The sequence below is a fragment of the Ctenopharyngodon idella genome, chromosome 19 (assembly GCF_019924925.1).
Source record: "Ctenopharyngodon idella isolate HZGC_01 chromosome 19, HZGC01, whole genome shotgun sequence".
In the NCBI taxonomy this organism is placed as follows: domain Eukaryota; kingdom Metazoa; phylum Chordata; class Actinopteri; order Cypriniformes; family Xenocyprididae; genus Ctenopharyngodon; species Ctenopharyngodon idella.
Window position 1 is genome coordinate 25,266,209 of NC_067238.1, and position 18,040 is coordinate 25,284,248.

Consider the following 18,040-nt stretch of genomic DNA (forward strand, 5'->3'; position numbering starts at 1 on the left):
GTGACTATATTATTGTTACTATCTCTGTGAAAGTCCATTAAGGTTGGTCTCCCAGAGGAGATTAAATGATCCCAGTTTCTGTAATACCTTCAGCCTCAATATTGGTACTCAATGCAAATGCAATTTTGTAGTTTTACTTTCTAAATCTAAATGCAAATGTACTTAATAAATTCTTTAAGTTAACCCCAAATCAACCTTCATATTAACGCATTTAAAGTCAAGGAAAATAAGCCTGGGCTCAGTATTTTGTTATTGTTGTTAGTGACAAAGGTGTTTTTTAAGCCAGGATTATTTCCACTCATTGGTTTCCTCACTGCGTCTCCACAGGCGGATCCTCAGGGACGAGACATCGCAATCCGGCCCTTCCTGGAGCACTGCGAGAACACGCACATGACCATTTGGCTGGGGATTGTCTATGCCTACAAAGGCCTCCTTATGGTGAGTGAGAACATTCTAGAGAGCATCAACATGATCGCCATCTGCTCCCGCAGACAACGGAGTCTGAATATTCTGCCACTTTCATGAAAATGCATTTGCAATACTAGATTCTGAGTCTCTTGTTATATCAGGAAATACAAATGCCATGCATACAGTTATCTAATGTTCATCACCAATAGACATTATAATAGTGTTAACAAACACAAATTAGAGTACTTGGATATTAATTATGGAACAATATTGTCTTTTATCATATTGCTGCTGCTGCTTTATAAAAGCTACAAATCAAAATGGGAAAAAAGGCCACTTGAGGTCTGCATTATTATGATTTTACCCCTGGTTACGGTGGGTTAGTCTCGAGAACAGCTCTTACAGTGTTGAAATCAGCACACCCCCTGGAGCGGCGTATTGCTTTATTATCAGTCTTTATGTTGTCTTTATGTTTACACTGAGCCAAAGTCTAAAACCAGAGATTACTGTAAACTAGTGGTTCTCAACTAGGCTTAAGGAAGGCTTAAAATTATTGAAAATAAGCATTAAATAAGCTGAAACAGTAAGATGTAAACACATATTACATTTCTGTTATTTTTTCTGTTATTTTAATTTAAGTGTCCCACAGTCTTCCCACAGAATTCTTAAGTGTGATTTCTAGACCTGGAAAAGTGGAAATGAATAAAATCCTAAAAAGTCTTTTTTATAATGAATATAATTTCTAGTTATGTCAAGCTCTAAAATATTTTATCATGTAGAAATGGCTATTTGTATTTATTTATTTTTACCTGTAAAGAACTTTCAGTTACTGAAACTGAAAATATTATATTTCCACTCCTAATTTCTATATATAAAAAAAAGTTTGAAAATGAGCTGCTTTGTCATTACTGCAGAAGTACCAGAAGTATATTGGGGAGCCTTCAAATATTGTGTTTTTTAAAAATGGAGTCAAAAAGGTTGAGAAACACTGCTGTAAACTTGTAAAGGGTTAGTTCACCCAAAAATGAAAATTATCCCACAATTTACTCACCCTCAAGCCATTCTAGGTGTATGTGACTTTCTTTTTTCAGTCAAACACAGAGTTATATTAAAAAGTATTCTGGCTCTTCCAAGCTTTATAATGGGAGTGAATAGTAACAGAGATTTTGAAGCCCAAAAAAGCACATCCATCCATCATAAAAGTAATCCACATGGCTCCAGGGGGTTAATAAAGGCCTTCTGAAGCGAAGCAATGGGTTTTTGTAAGAAAAATATGCATATTTATAACATTATAGACTATAATCACTAGCTTCCGGTAACATCCGTCTGCGAGTTCACGAGAGAGGCGAGTCCCGGCATATGACGTAGGATGTAGGCGTAGCGTAAGCTTAGGTGAGAGTAGATGCCTCTCGCGGTTCAAACAAATAGGGCTGGGCAACAAACTCAAGCTTCTCTGACATTTCTCTTTAAAAAATTCTCGTTTTAGACTTCTAATTCGTGACTGGTGTTTTGTTTTGCTCTATCCTCTGCTCTTCCGTGTTCGTCAATACATCATGCATCAGGTCAAAGTTCTCTCTTCCGCTGGAATCGACTCATGTACAGAAGCCAGTGATTCTAGTTTATAAAGTTATAAATATGGATATTTTTCTTACAAAAACGTTAATTGCCCATAGCACTGACTGTTATCTCTGAGTCAATGGTGGTAACATCCTCAAATAAAAATCTGCCCTCTGACTCACTTTGTGCTCTGTGGAAATGATTTGTCCTCTTGTTCTTGCTGCTGTAATAGCGCCAGGTGGTTCGGTTGACTGGCAGGCCATTACCTCTGTTTTTACCCTGCCCTACAGTAGACGATCCATGTCAAAGTTCAGCTGTGGACCACGGAGTATCTCTTCCTGTCTCTCTGCTCCTCTGTGAAAACTATAGGTGTAGATTTGCGGGAAAGGCAAAGGTCTCAATGTTAAATCGAAGCTGAAAGGCATTTAGAATGAGAGTCATCAAACATAATAGTGGACAAGTGAAAATGCCATGATCACACTCACATTCTCTTATATGTGACATTTCAGAAAACTTCCTCTGCCTTCCTCTTGTCATGTTTGAAAACCTGCTGCTAAATCACTTACAGCTGACATGTTCCAGTAGAACAAGAGAAGGAAGAGAGACTAAGAGGGTGAACAAGGAAAAGAGTGAGACGGGCTGTGATTGGATTAGGATTGAATAGGTTTGAGGCGAGTGGGTGCAGAATCAAATCTCAGAGTGTGCGTCATTAAGTTAGCTGAGTCATATTTCTCAGAGTTCACTCTAGTCTCACACAAAGGTGCTTTGATTACTGCTCTGACTTCCTGAGAGTTGGACAGGTGTTGTTAGCTGCCTTTAGAGGCATTAGGGTGCTAAATAAATCAGTCACAGTTCATTCTCACTGGCTTTATGATTCATCACTGTAAACTGAGGACTGCACACAGTCATGAAGGTGAAAATTATTGTCTATGCAAAATGTCTTATGACCAATAATCCTATTCTAGCTTATCTTTTCATGTAACATCTTGTTGCAAAACTTAAGATTTCAATGCTCTTATACCTATAATAAATAATCCCTTGCACTTTTCTCTTTGTCTAGTTGTTTGGATGTTTTTTGGCCTGGGAGACCAGAAATGTGAGCATTCCAGCCCTGAACGACAGCAAGTACATCGGTATGAGTGTGTATAATGTGGGCATCATGTGTATCATTGGGGCAGCAGTGTCCTTCCTGACCCGAGATCAGCCTAATGTGCAGTTCTGCATCGTGGCACTGGTCATCATCTTCTGCAGCACCATCACGCTGTGTCTGGTGTTTGTGCCAAAGGTAAGTACTGCAATGTACAGCCTGATCCAGCCCTATGGGGAAAGAATTGTAGAGGTCAGCGAAAGCCACATTCTGGCATTTGATTTGTGCAAATCCCTAGCAAGTTCACCTGAATATAATTGAGAACAGTGCTTACTTTGCATCCCCTGGAGCTCCCTGGAAATGAACACTGAAATTTGAAAGACTACAAAGATTCGACTCGACCTCTAAACAAATACATCCTGAGCAGACTCAATGGCAAAAGATCTCAGTAGTATGTCCTTGTTCTCTCTCTTTTGTTAGTTTATCACAATGCGAACAAACCCGGATGCTGCCACACAAAACCGGAGGTTAAAGTTCACCCAGAACCAGAAGAAGGAAGATTCCAAGACTTCCACCTCAGTAACCAGTGTTAACCAGGCCAACACTTCCCGTCTGGATGGACTACAGACAGACAACCACCGCCTGCGAATGAGAATTACAGAGGTGACGGAAGTTTCTCTGATTTCAATCATCATAAATGACAAAATTATAAAATTCCTAGAATGACAGTGTACTTAAACAGTAATTAAGATAATGCTAACAATTACTAATACGCCACTACACAGATTAAAGGGGTCATATTTTTTTTATAATATTAATCTTTTCCCCTATATTGTATATTAACAAATGCTGTGAAGAAAAATAACTAATACAGGTAAACAAAAAGTCTATTAAGCAAATGCCTAATATGCAAAATATATATTAGATTAAGTATAAATATATATTAAGACTAAATAATTATATTTAAATAATAAAAAATAATTATATCAAGACTAATAGATATTTTTGGAAGCAACAGTATGCAGTTTCGTTTGGGTTTCTGAAATCAATAATTTTTTTCGCTACTGAAAGTACTGTATGTTTTGAGTTTTTTATTTCAAAATGATAAATTATTAATTTATTATATAAACTAAGTTACTGGTAACACTTTACAATAAGGTTTAATTTGTTAACTGCAATAGTTAACATGAACTAATAATGAAAAATAGTTTCAAAGCATTTACTACTCTTGTTATTGTTAATTTCAGCAGTTACTAATACATTATTAAAATCAAAAGTTGTGTATGTTAATATTTTTTCACAGACTTGAGCTTACATGAACTAACAGTTGTATTTTTATTAGCTAATTTTATGAAAGATTAATAAATACTACAACAAATATATCGTTCATTGTTATTAATGCATTACTAATGGGACCTGAATTTTTTAATTTGTGTTACAGCTGGATAAGGAACTGGAAGAGGTTACCATGCAACTCCAGGACACTCCAGAAAAGACTCCGTACATTAAACAAAACCACTACCAAGATGTCAACAATATCCTGAGCATACGCAACTTCACTGACGGCAAAGGTAGGAGAAATGGATATCAAACCTTGTGTTCCTTACCTGTCAATCACACACAGCTGTCAGTCGTGACTCATTTCAGTATGTGACACACTTTCCCACTGTTACTGTCACCTAGAGAAAAAGAACAATTTATTGGAGTGTTATACATTATTCACCCCCAAACATGTCAACCTGAAGTGTCATATAAGGTGCAAGTTCTGACTCAGTTCTTCAGCTGACATCCCGATGGAAAGACAGCATTTTGAACATCATGCCTTTGTTTTCAGATGGAGAGAAATCTCTGAAGAACCACTTAGAGCAGAAACCTCAAGCTCAGTGGGGATCCATGGATCCTTCTAGGATAAGCAGAGGTCCACTAGAAGACATCAACTCACCAGAACAGTGAGTTCACACACCCAGAAAGTTTCTGGACACATGAACAAAATAGCCAAAGTTGATATTAAGATAAAAGCACACTTTCCAGACATAACATATGACAAAAGATTTGTTAGACAAAGACAGTATTAAGACAAAAGTATGAGTCTGAGAAAACTCTTTTGTACATGCCACATGGTTTAAACAAAGTCTAAAAAATACTAACAATAAATACTGTTTTGGCGCTCTTTATTGTGGCTCGACAGATTGCTGTAGCACCTCAGTTCAAGTGAAGCGGCAGCGTGGAGCGCGTGTGAACCGATCATCTCTTCCGCTTTACTACTAGTTACAGCACAAAATAAACATGAATGAACATCCGACGGATGCTGAAAGATACAGTAAAACTTACAGAAATCTGTATCAGATCACATGTAATCACTCAATCAGTGTTTCAACTGCCGAAAGACGTTGGTAAAACAGCTTGTAAACAATGTCACGTAATGTTACATATACCTCAGAAAAGCCATTCAATGACCATAAACTTGTTAGTTAGTTATATATATATATATTTTTTTTTATGTTGTCTTTTTAGGAAAACGGACCAAAAAAATTCTCATCATTAATGTTACACTGATTAGATTTTTATCTAATCAGATGCTCTCTAGAATGAGAATATCCCTCTCTGCAAAACCACCCGCTACTGACTAGCTATATGTCCATTTGTGGGTCTTTAAATGGATAGTTCATCCAAAAATTATCGGCATTTACTCACCCTCAATTTGTTCCAAGCCTGTATGAATGTCTTTTGAAGAAATTCTGAAATTTTGAAGAATATGGGTAGCCAAACAGTTGATGGACCCCATTGACTTCCATAGTATGGAGAAAAAAATACTAAGTCAATGGGGCCACTCAACTGTTTGGTTACTGACACTCTTCAAAATATCTTCTTTTGTGTTCAGCAGAAGAAAGAAATTCTTACAGGTTTGGAACAACTTGAGGGTGAGTAAATGCTGACAGAATTGTCATTTTTGGGTGAACTATCACTTTAAGGATCTTTATTTTCCAAATAGTTTTTGGTGACACTATCCACCTTATTTTGCAATGCTGAAGTAAGTTTTTTCTTCTGATTAACTAGCTGCTATAGGTACATAACTAGAAGAATAACAAAGTCAGTAAATGAGAAAACTATTAGTGCTACAAACCAATGTGTTTATGATTATGATAATAAATAAAAAAATATTATAATAAATAATTATATAATAAAATTTTATATATATATATAAATAATAAAATATTAAAAAATAATATTTGAACAAATACCAGTTTTCAAAATCAAGCAGCCTAACAGACAGTTTTTGTACAGCTACAATATCTAGAAGCGAATGACACTGGAAGCCTCGCACATTCAAGTTACCAATGGCCACGCCCACTCTTGTGTTAAAAACAAGGTGAATAGATACAACATACATTGTTGTATAGACTCATTTGTACAGGGAGATGAGAAAATAATACAGAAATCAGGAAGAAAAAAAAGTAAATGAAAGCAAATAAGAGAGGTTTGGGGACAGTGAGAGAGAGAGACGTGGGAGGGGGGGCTGTGGTTACATAATGTGTGATTTCTAGTGAGAGCGGAAGGCACTGGACCCTGAAAATAGACAAGAGAGTAGAATTAGAGGACTACAGGCTGTCCCAGCATATGAATGTTTGATCGCACAGAGGAGGGATTCTGCACTGTCACTGTTCATCAAACACACATACACACACTTACCCCAGCAGCTGATGGTCTCTTGACCTTGCAAAATAACACTACCTCTGCCATGGGAATATGCAGTGAGTAATTTATTGTGCCTGCAGTAAAGAATAAACAAATACATATTTAGTTTAATAACATTGGCATAAAGAGTATTTTTAATTTTTTGGTTTGCAAGTGAACCTGCAACATCTGACTAATCGATGTTAATTATTTCTAAACACTGAAGACATTTCCTTAATTGATGTATGAAATTAATATTTAATTGAAAGCAATAACTCAAAGAGACTCCAATCGTAAAACCAATCATGAGAGGTGTGGTGTGTGCACTTTATATAACTGCCATTTGGCTTCTGTAATTGATTTAAAGGGCTGCGGCCTCTTGGGGAGCAGTTTGATTCAAACACCTAGACACAGGTATGAAATAGACTTTTTATCAGGTGATCAACACAGCCAGGTACATACTGGATTGATGGAATCACAAGAACAAGCACAGTCCCAAACCCTTCATCCTGACTATCCGGAGAAAGTTGTCCATTTTCAAGTGCCCACCCCCCAAAAAAAAGAAAAGAAAAAAAAAGCCTTGTACACTTGTAAGCATTTACTGTAATGTAATGAAATGTGTGTGATTTCATTATTGCTGTCAAAAAAAAAAAAATAGAGAAAGACTACTTTTTAAAAGTTTGGGGTCATAATCTGAGAAATATTAATAAATATCCTGACGCATCCGAGCTTAATAATGGCAGTGAACGGGACCAATGAGTATGAGCTGAAGAAAATGCATCCATCCGCATCCATCCATCATGTACTCCACACGGCTCCGGGTGGTTAATGAAGGCCTTCTGAAGCGAATCGATGCGTTTGTGTAAAAAAAATATATCCATATTTAAACAAGTTATGAAGTAAAACATCTAGCTCCTGCCAGACTGCCTTCTGTATTCAAGAAAGTGTAAACTGGTGTCGCGTCAGTTACACTTCTTCCGTAAATTGAATAGGGAAGGCATAGGACGTAGCGTAAGCTTTGTGAACTGCACGAGTTTTACACTTTCTTCGTATGTTTAATACAGAAGGCGGTCTGGCAAAAGCTAGATGTTTTACTTCATAACTTGTTTAAATATGGATATTTGTTTACATAAACGCATTGGTTCACTTCAGAAGGCCTTTATTAACCCCCCGGAGCCGTGTGGAGTACGTTTATGATGGATGGATGTGGATTGGTCCATTTTCTTCAGCTCATACTCATTGGTCCCATTCGCTGCCATTATAAAGCTCAGATGCGTCAGGATATTTATTAATATTTCTCCGATTATGTTCATCAGAAAGAATAAAGTCATATACACCTAGGATGGCTTGAGGGTGAGTAAAGCTTGGGCTAATTTTCATTTGAAAGTGAAATAATCCCTTAAACGTATCAAAAGTGAGAGTCAAGACATTAATAATGTTTTAAATTTCTATTTAAAAAAAAAAAAAAAAAAAAAGGTCTTTAGAGCTTTCTAGTCATCACGTTGTCCACAAAAATATTAGGAATGACCACTGTTTTCAACACTGATAATAAGATGATGATTTCTGAAGGATCATGTTACCAGCAGGGACTAAAGGGGTCATGCTAACAAGCTAAACCTCGAACCCTGATTAAGAACAAAACATGATGTATGTGGCAAAGTCACTGCTGCTTTAAATGGGACCTATAATGCACTTTTTACAAGATGTAATACAAGTCTCTGGTGTCCCCAGAATGTGTCTGTGAAGTTTCAGCTCAAAATACCCCACAGATCATTTATTATAGCTTGTCAAATTGTCGTAACTTTGCAGATGTTGTTTATGCTCAAACAGCAACATTACACACTAACTAAAGTTTAAAAAAAAAGTGAAATCATAATCACGGACCCCTTTAAATGTGCTTTGTGATATAATTACAGATGAACTTCTGTTACATACATACAAGAGTTCTTCCCCACTATTAAACACACATTCACTAAAGAGCATTACAGAAAGTGAGTAATGGGATATTTTATGTATAATAACTATTTTCATCTGTGTGCTTTGTGTTTGCAGCATACAGCGCAGGCTGTCCCTGCAGCTGCCGATCCTGCATCACGCCTATCTACCCTCCATAGGAGGGGTGGACGCAAGCTGCAGCAGTCCCACGAGCAGCCCGGCCTCCAGCCCGCACCACAGACACATGCCCCCCTCCTACAGGGTTATGGTGTCCTGGCCTGTGAGCCTTACCACTGCCCTGCACTGCACTCCGAGGAAGCGATCAGCTTTTTTTTAAAGACAGACTGAGCAATATCAGCAGTTAACAGAAGCGTGTGAGCAACCTGGGGTGGGGGGGTCCAACTCTTTATCCATCCGTGACCCCCCTCCCACCATCCATGGCCACATCAGAGCAGAACTGATCTTTCAGGCTAGGAGGGAGGTGACCGGAGGTTCTCACAGAGCAACCCAACCCAGACTCCCATAATCTATGTCCCGTCACCTCCCGTTCCTAACTCGATGGACTCAACGCCCCCACACCCTCCACCCCAAAGGGCAGCGTGGATCAATGGAGGACAGGAGCTGTAGCCTTAGCTGCTAAAAAAAAGAGACGCTTCCGCCGGCAGCCTTTCCACGAAATTCGTGCACATTGGTTCTGCTGAAACTTGCGGGAAAGGGGCAGCGGATGTGACCAAGGACTCCTCCTCTTTATTCAACACGTCAACAGCCATGTAAATACCATATTTGAACATCAAAGTGAGCTCTGAATATGCTGTGAAATTAATTATTCGGATGAAGCCTGGTGCTCCGTAGAACTTTACTAACAGTCGACGAACCAGGAACAAACACTTACGACGTTGCAAACCGGTATGAATTTGTTGTATTGCTTCAATGTCCCAATGGTGTGAAAAAGTGGTTAATGGTAAATAAGACTATTAGTGTCTCAATTTTTTGTTAAAGATAACAAGGGAGTGTTTCAGGGTAACGCGGGCCAACTGTTCTCACCTGGATAGACGTGTACCACACATTGTTTTTCAAAAACAGCTAGCATCATGTAGGAATGTCCTGGTAACAGAGTATCGAAAGTACCACTTTGGTTTATCGCAAGTAATGTCACGTTAGAGGTTGCGCAACTGCGACCTCAAAAGAGCCACAGGTCCAGCCGAAAGGGATGCAAGAGACAAATCCGGCGATTTTAGAGAGTCAGTCTTCCATTCCAGCTGAGCGAGTTGCTCCTGCATACCGGGACTGAAACACGCAGATGCAGCCCCATGCTTCGGATGTACAATAGCCGTCATGTGACCGGCTGTTACAGAACAAGAAGACTCACAAATTGCGATAATAACAGGGAAGTGGTACTCCATGCGGAGCAAAACCAAAATATCCTCACAGAAAACTGCGAGGTTACACAAAAGAAGCGGTCCACACAGCAAGACAGAAGAACGATATTGTATTAAACAGCGGGACTGAAAAATTAGCACAAGTGTAATTAACCTAATAAGAGCGAGTCACATAAGAACAAAGCCTCGTTTTGACTTTCTGGTGCAGTCTCTCAGTTTACCCTCCCTCTGTTTATTTCTTGTTTTAGTTTTTTTTTTTTTCTTTTCTTTTGGTTGATGAAAAAAAAACCCAACTTGTGTGAATCCTCTACGGTTGTAGCTTGGGCTAAAAGGGCTCGGGTTGATTGCGTGCGTGTGCTCGTGTTGTTCCAGGGGAGAAATGGCAGAGTTCCGCCCCAGTCACAGAGTGACATTGTGAAATACTTCACATAGCTCTTAGCAACAGTGAAATTACCTCATAGTTGCTATAGAAATGTTACTGTGTGTATTGAACTTTGCACAATGTCTTGCAGAGATAGGGAGCATCAGCTAGAGCTGGTGTCATACTACTTTTGTAAATCTGGAAATGTAATCAAAATATGAATTATCGGAAATAAGCTACGTATCATTCATATCAAAGTCAAGAGTTTGTTTCGGCTGATATCTCACCGTCGGTGTCTTGGTTTTAGTTTCTGTCAGATTTGTTACTGTACTTGTGTGCCTGTCGTATTACGGGAGCCTAATGGACCGAATCTTGTCGACCGGATGACGAAAACAGTGACATCACATATTATCCTAGTTAATGCATCGAGAATTTCTTTAACTTGTGACTTCCTTCTGTATGGCTGTTATATGATAATAATGAAAAATTCATGGGTAATTATTGTCTCAACTTTCCGGAGAAAGAAAGAGGAGATTGAAACAACGCAGGTTCGTTTGCTAACATCGGTTGTCATAGTACCTCACGCTCACTTATGAGTCACGATGACAAAGACCTTTAAATACAACAAACACAGATACGCAAAAATCCCACAACGCCACGGGAGCTTGTCTTAGTATGACGGCCATGACCGAGACTGATGTTTCTAATACACAACAAGTTTTTCAGTACACGGAGGGGATTGTCTACATTTTGACTTGACTTTTGCAGCACATGACTATGACTGAGTTTTCATTAGCTCTTATTTCCAAGTTCATTTCTACATTGTTGTTTATTCTTCAATGTCTTTATGTTATGTGTTTGGCACGTTCAGCAGTCAGTATCCCACAATATGAAACATCTTTGGCACATGTGAACATAATATTTAATGTCCTATATTAGAGAATAAACTAAAACATCAACACAGAGAGAATGATGTACACCGGACATGAAAAAAACAACAATATATCCAATTTATTAACATATCGGCATTATTTGTTCATTGTTTCTAATTGCCTTTCAACCTCCAGTTAAAATATGTTATGGTAATCATCTACAATAACTTTCATTAATATGTCATTAACAAACATATGATGCTTAACAGATCTGCTAAAGGTGTTCTTAAAAGATTGTAACTTCAGTATATTTTAACGGAGGGATGGAGGGTAATAAGCAACAATGAAGCTCAGTGAATCAGTAGACATAAAAGGGCTAGCTCACATTAAATTGTATTTCTTTCTCTTTTTGTAATGGTATATCTGACATGTATAGACACAGTATACGGTCAATACTGTCATGACAACATTTTACAAAAGGATTACTAATTAAATGCACAATTTCATACAACTTAAAGGTTTAGTTCACCCAAAAATGAAAATTATCCCATGATTTACTCACCCTCAAGCCATCCTAGGTGTATATGATCTTCTTTCAGACTAAAACAATCAGAGATATATTAAAAAAAAAATAGCCTTGCTCCTCTAAGCTTTATAATGGTAGTAATGGGGGGGTGTGATTTTGAAGCCAAAAAAAAAAAATGCATCCATCCATCATAAAAGTAATCCATATGGTTCCAGGGGGTTAATAAAGACCTTCTGAAGCAAAGCGATGGGTTTTTGTAAGAAAAATATCCATATTTAAAACTTTATTAACTATAATAACTATCTTCCGGCAGACGGCCGTCCATTGTTTTCATAATGGATGGATGTATTTTTTGGGGGCTTCAAAATCTGGCCCCCCCCTTTACTACCATTATAAAGCTTGGAAGGACCAGGATTTTTTTAATATATCTCTGATTATGTTTGTCTAAAAGAAGATAGTCAAATACACCTAGGATGGCTTGAGGGTGAGTAAATCATGGGATAATTTTCATTTTTGGGTGAACTTCCCTTTAATGTCATACAATGGGTAGATTCTCATACTGAAATCCACTGGTCCTATTTGATCTTCAGCTGCTGGGGCCTCATTTATAAAATGTTGCAAAGAAACCGCCCTACATTTGATCTTACGATCATTTCTCAAATGTGCGTACGTGTGATTCAGAGAATGAACATACACAAAAAAAATAAAATAAAATAAAATGCGCGCATGCCTCCTTCCCAGAAGAGAAACTATAATTCACAAATGTTCTTGAAATTGTCTGCAGCTGAATGGTTTCAGATGGTCTCCAAATCCGTTACTTGAGAATGGCGAGTGGCAAGAATTGCTTAGATTTCCAAATACCTGCAGTACTCCGACTCTCTGCCTCAAGGAAAAGTGTATATGTCTGCTTAGAACCTGACATGGCGCTAAGCACTTTTCCACGTCAAAGACCGTTCTTATAAATATGAACATTTTATAAATGAGGGCTCTGATTACAATGGTTTAAACTTCCAGGCATAAACAGGAAAAAAAAATTCATCCAAAAGAGCAACTCAGATATCTATTTTAAATAAATGTATTTCAGACTGAGTTCAAGTGAATGGGATGTTTACAAGTGAATCAGCCAAACATCTGCTCAAGGAGATTTTAAATCATAACGATGACCATAATATTAATTAGTTAAGGCTACAGAAGCCTGATGACGTGTAATTATTAACAAGAGATTATCAAGAGATTCTTATTCAGAGTAATCATATGGTAAAGTATGTATACATAAAGAATGTATTAGATTGATTAAAAAGGAATTATTTATTTTTTAATCTTTCATGCATGGTATCCTATGCATACATTATAGATTTAATTTTACAAATAATTTTACTCAATCATTTCTGACAAATGCACAATTATAATAATTATGAAAGTGGCAATAATTAGCTCATTCTAACTGTACAGATAAGGATATTTACAGTATGTTCTTGATGGTACATTAAGCTGGAAGGCAGAATCATATCCAAAATATGTTTTACACTACCTGTACTTTTGGTGTATAATTATGACACTAATGTTGACGTTGCACACAAATATTGTCATGGGGGATCATGCTTCTCAGAACAACCCTAAGGACTGTATGACACTATGAAGTGTACTAAAAACAAATATGAAGACATTCATAGCACCACATGAAGACATACCATGCACCACAAACTGTTCTTTTTACAATGGAAAGGTAAGCACTGGTCCGTCTATCTATTGTATGTACTGTAATCATGTCATTACCATTATGGGAAAAGTCAATTTGACAGTTTCGTTTTAAGGAAATCACTGGAAAAACACAAAAACTGAATAAAGAGATACAAGGTAGTGCTTTATATGATTTTTATTTGGATATGTTCTATACTGTGGATTCAAATCACTGTGTGTGCATGTGTTTGTGAATCAAGCGAAACACAAGGTTAACCCGCTAACGCGTTGCTTTTGAAAATGCATCATGGTCTATTGAATGCACATCTGGTTGTTTAGGACCGTCTTGGCAATAACCTAGGAAATGAAGTGAAGAGCTGATTTGTTGGTCACTTAAATCTGTGATGTTACCTAAAAAACTGAAAATGATCTAAATGTTGTGTACTTCTAAAGCAAGAAAACACTCATTTGTGCAAAGAGATTCATGAAGACTTGTGAAAACTGTTGGGCTGGACTCCATGCGTATTCTGGTGTGAACTGGTCTATCTTTGCATCATGTAACAAGGCCTTGTCATCACCCCAGGAGAATGAACAACCACTTCTAATGTATATAATGTAAACAACTTATTTTTTCTGTAGAGGTACAATACAACGATAGTGGGGGATGTTACAAATGACGTTAAAAAGACAGAATGTTAGCAGTGAGCGTGTATGTCTGTTTGCCACTGTGTGAAAACGTGCTGTCTACAAGTTTACACATCGCTATACAAACTATTTATTCTGTGCTGGAAGACTTACCGCTCTTTTCTTTTCTTTTTTTTTTTCTTTTTTTTTTTTTGGTCCTTTTGCTTTATTTTTATTTTTTTTAATTTGTCATCTCTTTTGAGTTCACAAAACTCGTCACTGCCCATCAAGAACAAAAAAGAAAAGAAAAAAAAAAAGAACTCCACAAATCTGTTGTTTTGTTTTTCTATACAGTGCTTTTTGGAAGTGTACACTTGTGTGCTCCACTGCTGTACCGTCCCGTGTGTTTGTAATGGCACACACACAGACACACAGGAGCTCTTGAACAAATCAAAGTGGATGTGTTCATTTCATATTTCTTGTACCCTTAAACTGCATGGAAATCATAACATTTTTAATAAATTATTGCAAAAAATGTTTTATTAATAAAATAATTAAAAATATTCTATTTTCATTATTTATCAAGCACCTCATTTGAGAATTAACACAGGGAATTAACTAAAATCTACTTAAAAGTGAAAGTTCAGCCATAAATGAATATTCTGTAATTTACTCACCTTCATGTTGATCCAAATCTGTATGACTTTCTTCAGCTCCCTTTATTATGAACTGTTGTTGTATGGAAAAGGAAAAACATTTACATTCTTCAAAATGTGTCATTTTATGTAAAAAATTTTTTTTTTTAAATTAGGCTACAATTGTGATCTTGCTGTTATGCTAATAGATTTTAGTCAGAGTAGTGACGTTTAAATTTTGACAGGAATTACACGTAATTTTCACAACTCGACTTTCAAAACAGTGTTATGGAGTTTTTGTCTACAAAAAAAAAATGTTTTGGAAAGATGTTTCGTGAACAACTGGCATGTACAATCCATTTAACACACTTCTATCCCTCTGCCTCATTCCTGTCAAAATATTAAATATGGCGCTAGTAACCAAATAAATATGTGGACAAGAATTGAGTTAAAAGTATTTAAAATTTTTACCTGTAATTAAAGCTTCAGATAAGAACTAGTCGATTACAATATAGGCCTACTGTACATGTCTGCCTAGCAACAAGGCGAACACTGCAGCGATATTACATAAAGAAACAGAACTTGCGATAGTCTTTTCTGTGTTTTGACATCCACAGAACATTTATAATAAATTAATACTGCAATATTCCATAAAAAAGGTCAATATCATGTTGACTAATAGGCTATGCTGTTGTTATTTTCACGACAAACGATAATTAAGACTGCAAGATGGCGCCAGTTACAAGAGAGCAGACAGACAGGCCTGCAGCGTTGCTTATATCAGACCGTTGGATGCTCAGATTGACCACTCAGAATTAAGCATTACGCAGAGCCACGACACGTACAGGGTTTACACTGACGTGAGGGTGAGTAAATGATGGCAAAACTTTCGTTTTTGAGTGAACTTTCTCTTAAATTGACATTGCGCAGTGTAGAGCTTTTCAGTGAGCCCATGTTGTGATCTCTCTCACACACACTTTTACACAATCATAAACACAGAAAGGCAAGGAGGATAAATCTGTAATGAGTGTTTCTCTGCGTTGAGTATACTGAATTATTGAGTGTGCAGGGACTTCATGCCAAACTGGATGCTGGAGGACGAAGGAGGATGTCACAGTCAGCTTTCCCATTCCATCAAGTGCTCAAATATTTAACATGTCAGACAGGACACAGAAGACCTTTTCACTTCTCACAACACAGATGGGTCAGCATTTGTCCTCAAATAACACAGCGAACCAGCTTACCTCAATAGAAAAGATAAAGTTTAGAAACATTAAAGTTTACCACAGAAAATCATTTTGACTCATGGGAACATTTTCCACTAGATGTTGAACATGGCTTGGCATCGGGAAGTGGCTTACATGGGTTCCAAGGTGTTCATGTCTGAGTGTATGAATCTGTTAATAATGTGTAGCTGAAGTAACAAAACCCTTTTCTGGTGTTCTTCTACAAGAAATCTACAGGGTTTACCGCCATGACAGGTTGGCGAAGTGTATATAACCTTGCAAAAACCCAAGTTAGCAAGTGATTCTATTACACAATGTTAAAGTCTTGCAGCTACATGTCCAAAACAGTCAGAATTTAAAAATATAGTGTTCATTAGAAATACTTGCATGGTGTCTGTTTCTGGTGTTCTTGATAGAAAAGTTACAGGGCTGTCATGACAGGTTGACAAATTGCACATAACCTAGCGAAAACTAAGTTAGCAAGTGATTCTATTACACCATGTTAACAATGTTTAAGTCTTGCAGCTATACTTGCTGAGTATTTTTAGCACTGCTGCAGTGTCTTGCAGAGTCTAAATTATTTTCTGTGTCAATCGAAAGCACGTCACAGATGCTGTCGATACAACAACTTAAGTTGAATTGAAGCCAGAAAACATTCCTTTAATGTCTCACAAGAATGAATGTCATTGGTTTCAATAAAGGACGTGCTCAATAAAAAGGAGCACATTTCCTAAATGAAACACACTATTTCTCCTGTGAATGATTCACGCCTGGTGAGTCTATGGCCCTCACGGCTCATTGTACATCTTATCCGAATGCTCATCTGTCCTTCAGGCACTGGAAACGAGAGGATGTGAGCCGGATTTTCTATTCTCTTACCGTCACTTACGGCTGTAGGTTATTACAAGAGGATTTGCCGTTCATGGGACGTGGGGTGCTTTAAAACAGCCAATAAAAGAATTATAGTTAGCTTGAGATAAATCACTCCTGTGACATTTCATTACTAGAAAAGAGACATTTATTGTAATACAAAGCAATGTGTTTTTTTATATACATCATAAATAGTAGCCTACATTAGTTCGTGTTTACAGGTCATAAGTAATAGTACTGAAATTCGAAGAACAGAAGCTGATTTAAGGGAATGAGAAAACTGCTCCCAGCATCCCTCATGAAAAACGGCATTTACAGCAGCACATTCAGGCCTGCTGACGACTTCACAGCAGATCAGGTGACTGTAGTTCATTCATACTGCATATCAGCTGGACACACTGCATATTACCCAGAACCCACGTCACCAGAGGCGACTCGAAGTCACAGAGCTGATATTTTGATGTTGAAGATTTTGACGACATGGTCAGCACCAGCGCTTGCTAGCTGGACCCAAGCTCGCTCTTCGTTCCTCTCTTGCCCGCCATGGCCTGCCCTGCCCGGCCTTGGCCTCCAGCGCAGCCTCTTCACCATTAGCGTGTGACTCTGACTGTGATGGGCGGTCAAGAAAAGCCACAAGCATGGATGGATGTTGATTCAAGGCAACACAAATCACCCCTCACACGCTTGTCTGGATGTTTCACTTCAACTCTGACTGTCCAAATACTTCCAAGGGTACAATTTCAAAAATAATACAGGCAGACGAATAAACACACAAATTGATCTTGCTTTTCAGAACTCACTGCAATACATGGCAAATTTTCACTTCTTGAGCTTCTAAGGTGAGTGACTTCTGGGTAAGAGATACGTGTAAGTGCCTACACAGATGGTTTATCAATTACACCTACAGAAAGAGAGTTTAGCCAGTCGGGACTCAATCCACTGTGGGGGAGAGAGAGATAGCTAGCGAGAGAGCTTGGTGCAAACAGAATGCACAACACGGCCTGGCCTCTCTCTGACACCTCATTCTCTCTCTTCACGGATCAATGCGGAACCTGCCCACGGGAGCCCCCGTATCAACCTGAAGTTTCTCCCGAGCAGCGTGGGCCAGCTCAGATACATGCGGCCCTTTTGTTGTCAATTACACCACCAGCACTGGTCTCTGGGAGGAGGTATGACTGTCTTGTTTAACTTGAGATCATGTCTCT

At 37.9% G+C, this 18,040-nt stretch overlaps 2 protein-coding genes across 2 annotated transcripts in view; one reads left to right on the top strand and one right to left on the bottom strand.

Annotated features, from left to right (window-relative positions):
* The window catches only part of gabbr2 (gamma-aminobutyric acid (GABA) B receptor, 2), a 208,568-nt gene extending 193,901 nt beyond the window's left edge, over positions 1–14,667 (top strand). Inside the window, exons 14-19 of the mRNA XM_051871938.1 lie at positions 328–438; positions 3,026–3,250; positions 3,533–3,715; positions 4,494–4,623; positions 4,887–5,001; positions 8,780–14,667. Coding sequence (XP_051727898.1) covers positions 328–438; positions 3,026–3,250; positions 3,533–3,715; positions 4,494–4,623; positions 4,887–5,001; positions 8,780–8,999 — 984 coding nt within the window. The 3' untranslated portion in view covers positions 9,000–14,667. The remainder of the gene's footprint in view (positions 1–327; positions 439–3,025; positions 3,251–3,532; positions 3,716–4,493; positions 4,624–4,886; positions 5,002–8,779) is intronic.
* A 2,293-nt stretch (positions 14,668–16,960) lies between these two features.
* Positions 16,961–18,040, bottom strand: part of elp2 (elongator acetyltransferase complex subunit 2) — a 25,600-nt gene continuing 24,520 nt past the window's right edge. The window contains exon 22 of the mRNA XM_051871940.1: positions 16,961–17,442. Within this exon, the coding sequence (XP_051727900.1) occupies positions 17,277–17,442 (166 nt within the window). The 3' untranslated portion in view covers positions 16,961–17,276. The remainder of the gene's footprint in view (positions 17,443–18,040) is intronic.